Genomic DNA, 14,122 nt, shown 5'->3' with positions numbered 1-14,122 from the left:
GTGAGAAATAACTTCAGGTAAACGTTGCTCCAAACCACTAAACAGCAGAGCACTGGGGGGGGGAAAGCAGTCATTCCCCATTATCAGTGACTGAGAACATACTACTTGACTTATCTAGGGCAAAAGCATTCACTGTTTGTGATGTCAAAAATGGGTTCTGGCATATTGATCTAAATAAGCCATCCAGCCACCGGACAACCTTCAACGTAACTCTTGGCAGGTACCACGGGGTACAAAGGTATGTGGGCATCAGTCCAGTCAGAGTTGTTCCAGTGTAAACTCAACCAGGTGCACACGAGATCCCAAGCATCAAGATTGCAGCTGATGTTATTGTCTGAGAAAACGATGTCAATGCTATGAAACTATGAGAGCTCCTGAACAGGAATTGGACGCAGAATGTTAAGCTGAATGCAGACAAGCTGTCGTTGTGAAGAGAACAAAAGTCTCCTGTATCAGACCTCTGACTTCTGAGGGACTCTGGCTGGACCCTGAGAAATTGAGAGCCATTAAGGAAATGCCTGGACCAAAGGATGGGCAGGGAGCCGAGCAATTTATAGAGATGACCAATTATCATTCCAGATTCTGCACACACCTATCAGAAGTCTGTGAGCCCTTGAGACAGTTAACGTTCAATGATTCAGAGTAGGAATGGTCAGAGACATAAGAACAGGCATTTGAAAGAGTTTAGGACTAATGCCTTGTTTAAGATATATTTTTTTTTAAGTACCACAACCCTGTGGAACAGCTAGAGCTACAGTGGGGTGCCCCCGACAGGCCTAGGAGTAGCACTGATGCAAAGCCAATAGCCATAGCATTTTCTAGCAGAGCTCTGATACAGAAAGGCGTTGTATTCAAATAAAAAAGAAGCACAAACTGGACATGTAGTCAGATCACGAGCCTTTAGAAAGCATCATGAAGAAGCCACTGCTGAGGGCACCCAGGTGACTACAATGCCAGTTGTTGAGACTCCACCACTACAAGGTGAAGAAAAGTCACTGCTGGTGGCAGAGATTCCGAACAGGGCATAACTTCCAGAGTCCAACACAAATAGCTCTCTGGAACAGGAGATATTGTAGCATGGTGGCAGACTGCCGCTGTACCTCTGCTGGGAGGCTCCAGACAAAACCAATGCTACAGACCGTAAAACAGTGCCAAGGCCTGGGTTGGCCAGATCACAAGGAACAAGTGCCACAGGAGCTGATCAGCACAGGAACTGATGGGGTGGAGAACAAAAACTCTAGTTCCCATGAAGGGTTGTCTGCTGCAGCCTAGTGGAGAAATAATGGACAAAGTCATATTGTGGCATTCTCTTAACTACTTCTCAGCAGGCAGCTTGTGGCAACAAAGGAGCCAAGGACCTTAGGCCACTATGCACAGACAAGTAGGTCTGGATCCAGCCATCCAATAGCCACCCAAAGCAGAAGGCAACAGTGTATGCTGCAATGGGACATCTATCTCCTGAGGTAGCTTGTGAAGAGGTGGGCTCACTACTGGCACCTCTTTGTGGCTGATCACAGCATGGCTGCGCCCCCTCCATCGGGTATCTCTTGCTGTCAGCTGTTCGTTCTCTGCAGGACACTTCAAAGTATCTCCCCTTCAGGGTAGTCCATGAACAAAAAGCAAGGGGAATTAAAACCCATTAATAAGAGAAGGGAATGACTCCCTCTTGGGGTGCATCAGAATCTGGCCTTCCCTTCCCTCATGTAGGGGCCTTCAGGCTGTGGTTGTCAGGGCTGCTCCTGCCTTCAGTCAACCCTTTCCTCAGGAGCTGTGAGTTAAAGGTCTGTTCTCTTCCCTGGTATGCCCACAAGTGAGCCGCTTTGCTCCCCTTTTAAGCTCCTCCTCCAGTCTGTGCATACTTTGCAGCTGTGGCAGGGTGGAGTTGACTGAGCCCAGAGCAGCTCCTTAACCCCTGTTGCCCAATGTGGGATCTGTATACCCCCTCACTCTGCTACAGACTCAGGACAATAGTGGCAATGAAATCAAAAGCAACTGTGGAGCATACCCAGAAAGATAAGGCCAGGATCAAGAGAAAAAGCTCCAGCTATCAGCTGGCCTTGACATAGGAGAGTCAGAAGAAATGAGGTATGTGAGCGACACAGAAAACCACCAAGATGCCACCAACAGAATGAAGGCAGCAAAAAAGCAGCAGCAAGTTCCACACCAACAGCAATAACAGAAACAATGGGAGACTAATTCAAAGACTAACACACTTAAAGGTCTGTGAGGCCTAACAGACCACAATGGGCTGGTGGGACATAGCCTTTAACCATGGTGGGATATGAAGCTTTTCTGGGAACGGCGGAGAACCTGTCTTATTTATGCTTCTAACACTGTGAATTTACAATCAGTACTTCTTAGAAATAGACCAAGTGCAAGTTGATTACAGCTGAATTTTGGCTTCTCTCAAAATGGGTCTATGACTTACTGACCTAAAAGGTCAATCCAAGTTTTGGGGAAGGAAAAACTTACTTGAGTTCTATAAATGGCAGCTGAGTAACCAATATCCATAGTTGTGTCTGAAGGCTACTGTTCACTGAACCTCCTGTGTAAGTGCTTATGTTTGTGGATTGACATCTGCTAGTGTTAATCTGAACAAATCAAATGCCTAGCACTTGAGACTCAAAAAACAAACAAACCTCATTCCATAAAAAGTATGACTGCCTCAATTGGTTTCAGAGTTTGTTGTCCTATTGATATTCCTTGCCAAAGCATGCTTTGATTTTTCAGTCTGTTTACTATTCTGTAATGTACTTAAAAGTCTCTAAATGAAAAGATGTGTGCAGTTATCTAATTAAAATCCTATATCTAAGATTTTGGTAACTTACCCAAATGGGCCCTCTATGCTGCAGAGGTTGTGCATCAGCGTTTTAAAAAAATTATCTTGAACAAATATCTTGCTTTCCTTACTCTAGTCAAAATACTTCTACTGAACTACTTAGTTTAATTGTTAAATTTCTGATGAAATTGTATAGGATCTATGCAGCTCACAAAACAGTAAAATAATTAGAATTGTGAAATGAGATCTGGCTTTTTTTAGTGCACTGAAAATCTAATGCTTATTTAGGAGCTACAACAACTATGGTGGCTTCAGTAAAGCTGCTTGCTTTCTGTATCGTTCAAAGCTCCTGTGAGTAAGATCTCAGTGGAGTATACTATAGACTTGACCAAAGACTTCTATATGTCAGAATGTGAAAGCCCCCTCTCTGTAGGGGAAATAACTTTTCAGTGGTTGCTACCAGAGGCTTCACTTGGCAAAGTCAGCTGCACTCATACTAGCCAGAGAAGTAAGATAGATAAATGGAAGCACCAAATGTGAATCTCAGGTGCTGTGCAACACATACAAATATAAAATATGCTTGGGAAAGATGGAAGGTTTCTTGATGAGTTTTACATCCTGCACCTATAAAAATGCTCCTGAAAGCTGCAGAGTTCCTCATAATTTTAGCACAACTTATTTAATGTCTTAAATTTCCTTTTAAACAAAGGAAAAAACCTTAAACATGTTCAAATGCCTGTTTTTGAAGCAAAACACTGTGCATGTACACATCTCAAACTTTTTTAAATAATGCATTACTGTCAGGCTTAATCTTTTGTAGCTGGGCAATACTGTCTGATTTAGAAATATTAATCCACAGCTGCACTGTAATGTAGAGACTTAAGTGGGGTTTCTTAAGGATACTAAATTCACTATAAAACAATAACAATACATCTCAGTCAAACTTCTCAGCCGTGATGGTTGTCTAGCAGATCCATAAAAAAGCTTTGTTGTACACAGAGCAAGGTCCCTGTAATGTCCAAACAAATTACACAAGCTGGTTTTGGTAGGACTGAGTTAGCATTCCCAGATAGTCCAATTAAATATATGAACAGTGTCTATATAATTTCCTAGGAGGTTTTGTCATCGCTCATGGACATAGGGTGTGCAGCTCTGAAAAGAGGCTGGATATTCCTACTGCATGTCGCTAGCATTTAGGAAAACAGTTTTTGTTTTTCAAAAGATTGAGTTGCTTAGGATGTGACCAAATTATAACGCTGTGACAGCAATTCTTCCTCTCTCTACAATTCCACTTACATTCTGATTGTATTCAGTGATTCACAAATTGAGAAATGCATGCTCCTGTAATTGAGGAAACAGAGAAAAATGTATGAAGGGTAGACTTGCAAAGTCTTGTATTTAAAAGATTTGTGTACTAGAGCAGGCTAGGATCAATTTAAATTAGGGGCCAAAGATCAGGCATTCTAGACTGATGTAAAAGCCAGCTCCACAAACAGTATGACTGCCAGTGAAAATTGATGCAACATGATGCATGAATGCAAAAATACTCTGCTTTTAAGAGTATTTAACACTAAAATGAAGAACTGCTAGGGCGTTTCTGTGTGACCTCAAATTATTGTATGACTATGTTCTAACCAACTTTAAAAAACCCTGATGAAGAGCCAAGCATGTCCAGAATAGAAGGGACTGACATAAGAAAGATGTCTTATGTGCAGAAACTCATGTCTGCAATAAGGCTTATTGTGAAGCTATTTAAGATCTTCACCTTCAGAAGAAAAGTTAGTAAGTGGAGAAGTCTGCTCTCAAAGGCAAAGTGTTTTACAACATAGAATTGCAAAAAGGATAACCAAGAGGAGGCTTAGACCTGCCATTCATAGTGGAGGGGAAGTAGTTTGCAGGGAGTACAGTATTTGAGGCAGGATGAGGTATTTACACGATCCTCTGAAAACTAAAGAAAAACATGGCTTCATAATGTGATGGCTGCCATCTTGGCCAACACTGGAGAGCCTTCAGACTTGGAAGCATTAGTCTCTAGGACTTAACTAGAAAGCCTTTCTCTTTAGCTCATGAACTATAACATACACATCCTCCGGACTGACCTGTCCCCTTCTATGTTAACACACTGACCACTATGTTACATTAACAATGTATATTATGAAGTTGCAGCTTGTAACTCCATAGCTCAAGCAGTTCATTTTGCACTTAAAGAAGGGATTCAACCTCTTTGTTTGTTGGTTTGTGGGGGGGTTGGGGTGGAGAGTTTAATACAGAACAGTGTATCCTTACATTTAAAGAACATATGGAGTGCAGAATGAATTTCTGGAGAACTTACAAGTAAATGTGTTAATCAGTTTGAGTTGCAATTTAAAGGACCCCTTTAAGAAACTTGGCATCTGTCAATATCTTCTTCCCAAATGATCTTAATGAGGGCATAATGCAAACACTTCAAACTTTCCAGAGAGTTGCAGTGCATTTAAATCTTGTATATAATTGATATTTTAAGAAACTAAGTTGCAAGTAAGCTAAGTTAATTGTTTCTAACTTCCACGGTGAGGTAATTCAAGTGGGGCCATTGTGATATCAAAGGTAATTCAACCAACCATCCTTCCTCTACAACTAACTTGCTTGTAATGAGTTGATGTGAGGGAGACTGGACATATGTTTAGAGTTCTCACTGATAGATTACTTGACCCAACTGTCACTATTCTTTAAAAATTCTGTAGCTACACATTAGCTTGGGCATCAGGGCTTGAAAGATTCCCTGTATCATGCTGCCTTGACTCCATTGTGGCAGCACTGCTAGGGGAACTGAGGCAGGAGTGCGGGTGGAGCCCTTAAAGTGCACAGATGATAGGACTCTATTCTCCCTGCCTGCCTTCACTTAGCACTGGTCTCACTAACACAGCTCCCTAAACACATGAGTACATTGTAAATGAAGGGCCAAATTTGTTCTACTTTTCATCACAAGAGCAGTGCAAGAACAGGCTGGTGCACTCTGGCAGTTTTGCACTGCTCTGGTATACCAATGAGTCTGCCCTTAAATAAAATACCATTGTAAGATTGAGACTGGCTAGCAAATAAATAAAAATATTGCATGGCGGCATTCTCTGTTGGGTTTTTTGTGTAGTTAGTTAGTAAAAAATTGTATGCCTCTTTTTAAAAAAAAAAAAAAAAAAACTCCCAGGCAAACTGTTGTAATAGAATTAAGGTTGAGTATATATCAGTAACCTACAGGTAAAAAACTCCATAGGGATGTTGTAATTTCCCAGAACAAAGCATTATAAAATAATTCTGCCCTGCAGTGATGTCAAGAAGGAGGGAGGTGGACATGTGTAAGATCTAAACTTTTTTTAAGATTTGAATCTATTCTGAGACCACAAACCCTAAAATGCCTCATTCATTGCATGAGTATTGCCTGCCCTCACTACAGTACAGAGCTTTAATATTGATTGGGTGTCTTAACTGTATATACTACTTACCTTTTATATGCATCTTTATGCTTGGTTTCTGGGAGAACGACAACATCCCTAACGTTATGAAATACCACTCTTGTTTAATCTGCCTGTATCTAAAGAATATGAAATAGGCCAGAAAAATATTCTGAAGCATGGCTAGAAGAGATCTATAGTACCACACCCTTGGCTGGTGTTAATTGGCGAAGCTCTAAAGTCAGTGGAGCTATGTTAACTTAATCAACTGAGGATTTGGTCCTTTATTGGTATAGTTAAAGGAAGCAAAGAAGTAGAGAAGAGCTGGTGTACCACATCATTCAAAGAAAATGTTTTTAAGAGCTAAGGATGTGACTATGAGGAGAGCTGAGCACTCTCGACATTCTTTGAGCATCCTTAATTTGCTGCCTATCTTATTTTTCTTTTTTCCTCAGCATCTTGAAAAAGGCCTGTTACTTAGAGCAACTCTGTTGCAATCCTATCCTGAAAGCTGCAATGTTTTGCTCAAGAGGGATCATTTACTGCCTGTTCCATAGAAAAATGGCTTGATTATCAGCATCTCCACATGTTGGTGTAAGGGCCTCTCAAAAATAGACCTTAGAGGTGAAATTCTGTGTTGCACTTCTGAGAGCTACAGAACAGACCTCTCAGCCCCAGGCAGAATGGGGCTAGGCAGCTTTATGACGTTGTGCCCTCCTAATCTTGGGCTGGTCTAGTGGCTGGAGAAGCCCCCAACATAATGTAGATGCCCTAGCACTATCAGGACTATGGCAACCTCCTTGGGGCAACTCTATGGGGCTACAACCCAGAATCTCTGCAGTGTTGTGTGCTGGTGCCCTGCCTGGAATGACCATCCAACCTCCTACATGTCTCATATTCCAGAGCTGCAAAGTGGTCCTTTGGGAGGCAGCCCTATAGCTGCTTTCTGCAGTGCCTACACTAAGAGAAATCCTTCCCAAGCTGCCTCCAGGGGCCCCTTTATGCTTGCAAATCAAGAAGGACCTTCCAGGCATAAGGGGTAATATGGAAGAAAGTGCAGGGACACCTAGAGAAGATGCAGACAAATGGGTACCAAAACTAGCACAGTTGATCGGGGAGGGTGACGAGACAGTATCAACAGAAAAGCACAGCTATGTAGAGGGGCTATTCTGCATGGCTTTGAAGGCAGGGGCAAGAAGCTTAATCTTAATGCATCAGTGGAGAGGAGCCAATAGAGCAATTGAGTTGCTGTGGTCTGGGTCTAGGGCAATGTCCAAAAGGCAGGAGAATGAAGAGCACTGTAGCTTGGGGATTGCTGGGACAAAGATTTAAGCACCTAAGTGTAAGCCCCATGTGAGATGGCGGGGGACAAGACTGTGAAATGGCTTGTGAAGGATCATCTCTTCATCCTCCAGGATGAACCATTTGGGTTTGAACTCCTCAGTCACTATCCATTATGCTTTCCCAGTTGTAAATTGTGTAGTGAAGCAAATGTTTCTTAAAATATTCCCTTCTTTTTGAGGTCTGTTCCCAAGACATTGCTCTGTGCTAGGGGATTTCTGTGCTAATTACAGTGGATTTTGTGGTAATTATGACCTAAATATGTCAATAGGAGTCTCAGTGCAGGCTGCTCCATACAACTGACAATGAGCTTTACTCTAAATTGTACAGGATTTGTTCATTTAATCTTAAATTAATATGGGATTGACTGCAGGCAAAGGATATATGTTTCTCTTGCTTTGCTGCTTTAAAAATTGCTTATGAATTTATGTACATGTTACTCAGTTACTTAATATACCCTGTACCCCACTTTCCCATCTGTGAAATGAGGATAGTTCTTGCCTGCCTCACAGGGGCACTGTGAAGATAAAATCCACTAATTATTATCAAATGTTCAGATGCTAGGGTGATGAGGGCCATAGTACCCAGAGACCTACTAAAAAGTGAATTGATTCTCTTGTGCAAAATGCAGCCAAATTCTGATGTCACAAATTGGAAGTCATGCAAATGAAGCGAATAGAAATATCCAGATGTAAAACAGTGAGGAGGGAATTAGGACCCATAGTGTGCTGCTTTGTAGAGGAGACAGTCTATCTAATCTCCTTTGTAGTGCTAGGAAGAGATGGACTCCTGCCCCTTAATTCCGCAATGTTCATGCCCAGCACAGAGCTAATTTCACTCTCAGATCTCAGGTGAAACCTTTCAAAAGCTAAAATGCAAACTCAGACTTGTAATTCCATTTTGCACCCACATCACAGAATCTCTGTTCAAAAACGGGTCTCACAATTTTGGATCTCCATAGTCATGCCCTGACATTTGGTTCCAGTCAAACAATCATCTCACTAGATTGATCTGAGTTTAGCATTCTAGACTTCATTTTCATAACTTGGATCAGACAAAGGCCATCACCATCATACGACTAAGTCACTGTTTACATTCCATAGCTCAATCACTGAATATATCCAAAGAATGAGTTTGATAATTCCTCTCCTACAGCCTAAACACCTAATGGAAATCAATGGGAGTTTTGTCAGAGAAGAAAATAGGATAAGGTCTGATATTTGCAAATACAGTAGTTAACAGCCAAAACAAACCAGGAAGAAAAAGACTCCTTCCCACCCCTGCACAACTGTGCTCAATAAATGAATGTCTGGCTTGCACCACCAACTCTGGGATTTGCAGATTGCTTGTATATATTTCCCTGATGGGATCTGAGGGAATGTAGCGCTCACAGAACTGAAGTACTGATTAGCATTGACTTGAGACAGGTTTTATGTAAGCTCTGCAAATGCACCTCAGTCAGTGGGAGCAAAACCTTAGCTATTCTAGTCTTGAACATTGATAGAGCAGACTGCCAATCATGTCCAATTAAAGCAATATTTTGTATTTTCAGAAAAACATACAGTGAAATGAGATTGAAGCTCCGAACTTGTATCAACTGTGACCAAAAATAGGATTTTAATTTAATGGGGCTGCAGAGGGCAAATAGTGCCCTGGTTCTCTGTACCACCAAGGTCCATGCACATTATATTGGATCTCTGACCACATTTGTGTCTTTAATCTACTATATTCAAGATGCCCTGCAAAACATAAGTCTTCACACCATTGCATGCTGTGTTTAATGTTTGTTTTCTCTTTGCCTAGCCAAATCTGGCATTGGGACTAGATTGTGATTTGCCCTTGTATGGGTGTATACCACCGTTCTCCCCATCTTATACAACTTATACAAGGGCAGAGTGGTAACCGTTCCTGTTCCTGTTGTTTCCTGCAGGAAACAAACCACTAGGAGGTTTGGCAAGGCAATGGCTTCACCCTCTACATCAGCCTATAGAGCGCATTGGGAGCACTTGGAAGAGACTGTGTCCCCTGAACCTCTCTTCTATTGCTCTTCCTGGGGAAATGTGGCTGTGCATCACTCAATGGGGATGTGTATTTCTGATGTACAATAATCGTACATTCTTGTACAACTTTAGAGACCCATGTGAAATATGAAGAATGTTTTCATTCTTGTACACTTACAGCTTTTTATCCAATTGGCCCAATATCTCTTTGTTGACAAAGACTCCGGTCCTGCAAACACTTAGACATGTGAGTAGTCCTGTTGATTTCTCAGACTACTAAATGATGTGAAGTTGTGTCCAAAAGTTTCTAGAGTTCCCATGCTGGCTTCTAGAAGAGAACATACCATATGAAGGCTCTACTGTCAGCCCCCATATACTAGCCAGTGCATGATCTTCAATAAGTTCAATTCAGGGCATGGTGTGATAATTGTGAAGCAGCTTAACTGCATCATGTGTGCACAGAGTCGTCCCTATATGTAGTTCAGGGAAAGTGACACCATACATGTCAGATGTTTTGATCTATATGTTGTCATGCTGTAGCACTCTTCCCTCCTTCCATTATTGGTAAACAAAATACAATACTATCATAAGAATTAAGGCATTCTTCTCAGCTATGGCAAATAGTCAGTGTTAATAAACACTTAGAGCTGGCTGAAAAAATAAGAATTTTCCTGTACCTTTCAATATTTTGCCAAAAATTGGCCTTTAAATCTTCAGCCTGCTCTACATAAGTATATGACTTCCTATAAACTGCAAATATCAACCATAAAAAATAGCACCAATAACATAAACACATCTTCATGCAGGGCAGTTGACTTCTGAAATTCATACCTGAATGGTGGACATGATCATTTTTATATATACGTAGTGCCTTTCACTTTAAATCAATCGCTGTTTAATATGATTTTTCATTTTAACTTGATCAAATACTTGAGTGGCCACTCATATTGAATAACAGTGTAGACTGTCGTGGGATTTTGAGAGGAGGGGTGAAGGTGGTGAGTGACTCACTTGAGAAAGTTATGAGAGTTTGATAGACACAGCAATTCTGGCAAGAAACTGAAATGGTTCCGGGTCCCAGTCTCTCAACCTGACTTGGTTAAATTAATATCCCTGTCACTGTGTGTGTGTGTGTGTGTGTGTGTGTGTGTGTGTGTGTGTGTGGGGGGGGGGACACAGATTCCCTTAGTTACTGTTATGAAATGTAGTGCAGAAAATACTTCAGTGGTTTTAGAAAGAAGCCATTTAAGATTTAACTTTCACTGTTGCTGCTTCGGTGTATGCATACTGAGTCATATGGTGAGCAACAGTGGAAAAAACTGACATCTAAAATAATGTAATAAACATAACTTTTCTCTTCTTTTGAAAAGTTCAGCTAATACATGTAATATTAATTCCAGGTGGAATAAATCATTGGAAGGAAAAAATTATCTTTGTATAAGAAAATCTGAGAAGTACTGGAGATGTGGGAAGGAAAGCTTGCCTAGCCAAAAGGCACAAAATTGGGAAAGATTTTGAAATCAGTTTACTTTTTCCTTGAATGCACAGATAACTCCAGTAGCCAAACCCACAGTAATGCTAATCTGGACTAACTAATGGTAAATGGTAGTTATTTGGCTCTGACTGTTACATCATGTCAATTTTAGTGGTCCAACTCAGACTTCAGGGAAGTTTAATACTAGCTTACAGTGGAGTAACAAAGATCAAAGTCAGGCTCATGTTTTAAGTGAATTACCATCTTGCAATAGTTTTAGTGAGATGGAAAAAACAAAACAAAAATAAGTTGGATAGTCCTATTGTTAATATTTTAAACTCTAACAAGTGTTATACAATCTGTGAGATGTGTACTAGTGATTTTAAGGATAACAAACAGCCTTTTATTCCAGTCAAAGCGATAAGAATCTATGCAACTCTAATGCACTGTAGCATAAGCATGTCACCGGAACGTATTGTTTTAGCAAACTGTTTTTAGCATAAGATTACTACTTAGGCAGCACAGATGATAGTCATTTGTCTTTGCTGACAAAAGTTTTTGAGAGACTTAATATAATTAATGTAGAAAATGTGATTGTACTTCATATTTGTCTGTAGTAATTCTATAAATCTCTTATGTCTGTGTTCTTGTAGCCACTTGGGTACTGAAGTAGCTGAAATGAGAAAAAGGCAGCAGTCACAAAATGAAGGAACATCTGCTGTGTCTCAAGCACCTGGAAACCAAAGGCCCAACAACACATGTTGCTTTTGTTGGTGCTGTTGTTGCAGCTGCTCATGGTATGTCATGTAGTGTACTTGGTATCAAATCCGACACAGGTAAACAATGAGAGTGAAACCTGCCAGTTGCTGGGAATGTATGGACTTCTCTGAGAGTCACACTGCTGAAAGTCAGACTTTATTTTCCTACATAAGAATTTTACCATGTAGTTCTCTGCTCCTTCTGGACCTCTTGTGTTACAGATGAGGGAGCGGCCATTGAAAATACAACTTTAATTTTGCCTCCTTTCCAAAATTACTAATATAAAATGAGGCAGTAGTAGGTATAAAACTAAGACTGGCAGATGATCTTGAAAATGTCTTAATTTTACATTTAAGAGACTCTTGTTTCAGTTTATATTTTTAGTGTTTAAATTGTTCCCTCTAAACTACAAGAAATATTTCAAAACACTTTCTTTGCATTCAGTGGGAGGTAAATGGTCAGAAATGGGAACTATATGGTTCTGTAGCTATTTAGTTGTTGAATGAATAAACTGTTAACTAAATTCTATACTCTGAGAGAATAAAAAAAATCCATTTCTATTGATCTTTCAACTAGCAAAAAGCACTATTTTAGTGGGGAAAATTGTTGCTACTCAGCTCTTTCTAAATGAAGACTTGGATTGAGGAGTCTGAAACTTAAATCTATGAACTTCTGATACAAAATAACTTTAAATTAATCATTTCACTGAACTGTATGACAAAGGTGTCTGTTGCCATAATACGGAAGACTCCAACTTATATACATGCTTAACTTTATACACATGGCTAGTCCAAATGAAGCATAAAGTTACTCAGCATTGTTCAGGGCTTATGCATGCTTATGACATAGCAAAGGTATAAATAACTGAGTCTTTTTGGACTGCCCGTTCTGTGTACGTCAGTCCTATTTTACACTTGAGTCAGCCACTTGCTCCTTTTCTGCATCTAAACATGCACGACCGGGCACCAAACATCCCAATGGCACAGCCTCTTCTGAACCTCTTCCCTGCCATGTCCTCCTCTTTGCCGCAGGAGCAGGAGCAGAATGGCACAAACTTCCAGTTCTCACAGAAGCAGAGGATCCCTGGGAACAAGAAAGAGTGAGTGGGGAAATGCTGTTAGGAAGCTATCCTGCTTCTTGCTATATGCTCACTCCATACAACACAGAGGGGGGGGAAGGGTCTTAAATGTGAAGACAAGCACTGTGCTACCTCTGCTCTCCTCTGGCTTGTGTTAAGGGTATGCAGGGCCATAAGTATCAACTTTACTTATGGACAGGGATGCTGGAACAATTTGTGTAGTGGGGGTGCTGGGAGTCATTGAATCAAACTGTAAACCCTGTAGATGATGGAAACCACTTCATGCCAGGGGGTGTGACAGCACCCCTAGTTCCAGCACGTATGCTTATAGATCTTTAATGTCTGCAGTGGGATAGATATTTGAATAATCAGTTCTCCTCACTCATTCTCTTTAGAGCTGTGTCTCCCTTGGAGAGCACCAGGGTGGTATTCAATTCCCATACATTTGAACAGCTTGTGCATATTCAATCTAGATATGATCCATCTTTGCCTTAAAATGTTGGGTGTACTCTCAATTGCTTTAGTAAAAGTGTTTATTGGTGATGATCTCCTGACTATTTTTCTTAATACTTACTTGACTGAGCATGAGGAAACCCTGTCTAGGTAAGCCTATTTTCTGTCTTAAAAGTAAAGTCTAGCAGGATAGCTGGAGGAATGTAGTGGAAATGCCATTGCTTGTAACTCTTAAAACTAAATTGGACACAATTTGGAAAATATAATGGTGAAACTAAATCCTGCACTGGCAGAATGATGACCTAATGTATCTCCCACCTCCAACTTCTGATTCTTTGATTAAAGTCTAAAGAAGGTATTTCAGGGGAAATCAATACTGAAAGGTAGTTTTGGCCCTTCTAGAACTTAAGTCAACATGAAATATTTGTTTTGATGTGGAATTTGTCTTGTTAGTTTGTTTATGGCTACAAGGAGCCCACATGCTACTTTCTTTCCCCTCATTCACTTTCTTTCGTAGTTACTTTTTTGTTTTTTGGAGTTTTTTTAACCTACATGAGAAACCTGACTTGCTGATCGTTATTGTAGGCAAAAATTTCTCTGGAGCCATGTTATGCAGGAAGTCATATTAAATTATCCTAACAGACCCTGCTGGCCTTAAATCTACTCAGATTCTTCCCCAATTCCATCAGTCCTTATATCTGGAGTATTATGAATCTCACCAGATGTCTTTATAGAGGGGTTGTTGGGTTCATGACTAGAGACAGTGCTCTAACAGAACCTGCCAGACCTGACGCTGTTGGCTATTCCCAG

General features: G+C 40.6%; 1 protein-coding gene across 4 annotated transcripts in view; it reads left to right on the top strand.

The window, feature by feature from the left end:
* RGS17 (regulator of G protein signaling 17) overlaps nucleotides 1-14,122 on the top strand; it is a 75,660-nt gene that overhangs the window by 34,368 nt on the left and 27,170 nt on the right. For 2 of the 4 annotated variants that reach the window (XM_067542432.1, XM_067542433.1), the window contains exon 2: nucleotides 11,676-11,819. In XM_067542432.1, coding sequence (XP_067398533.1) covers nucleotides 11,701-11,819 — 119 coding nt within the window. In that variant the 5' untranslated portion in view covers nucleotides 11,676-11,700. Of the gene's footprint in view, nucleotides 1-11,675; nucleotides 11,820-12,691; nucleotides 12,881-14,122 lie in introns of those variants that run through there. The other 2 variants (XM_067542434.1, XM_067542436.1) reach the window with 2 other exon arrangements.

Source organism: Emydura macquarii, unplaced genomic scaffold (assembly GCF_026122565.2).
Source record: "Emydura macquarii macquarii isolate MOO-44397 ecotype Brisbane River unplaced genomic scaffold, CSIRO-AGI_Emac_v2 contig_705, whole genome shotgun sequence".
Lineage (NCBI taxonomy): Eukaryota > Metazoa > Chordata > Testudines > Chelidae > Emydura > Emydura macquarii.
This window is presented reverse-complemented; position numbering and strand designations above follow the sequence as displayed.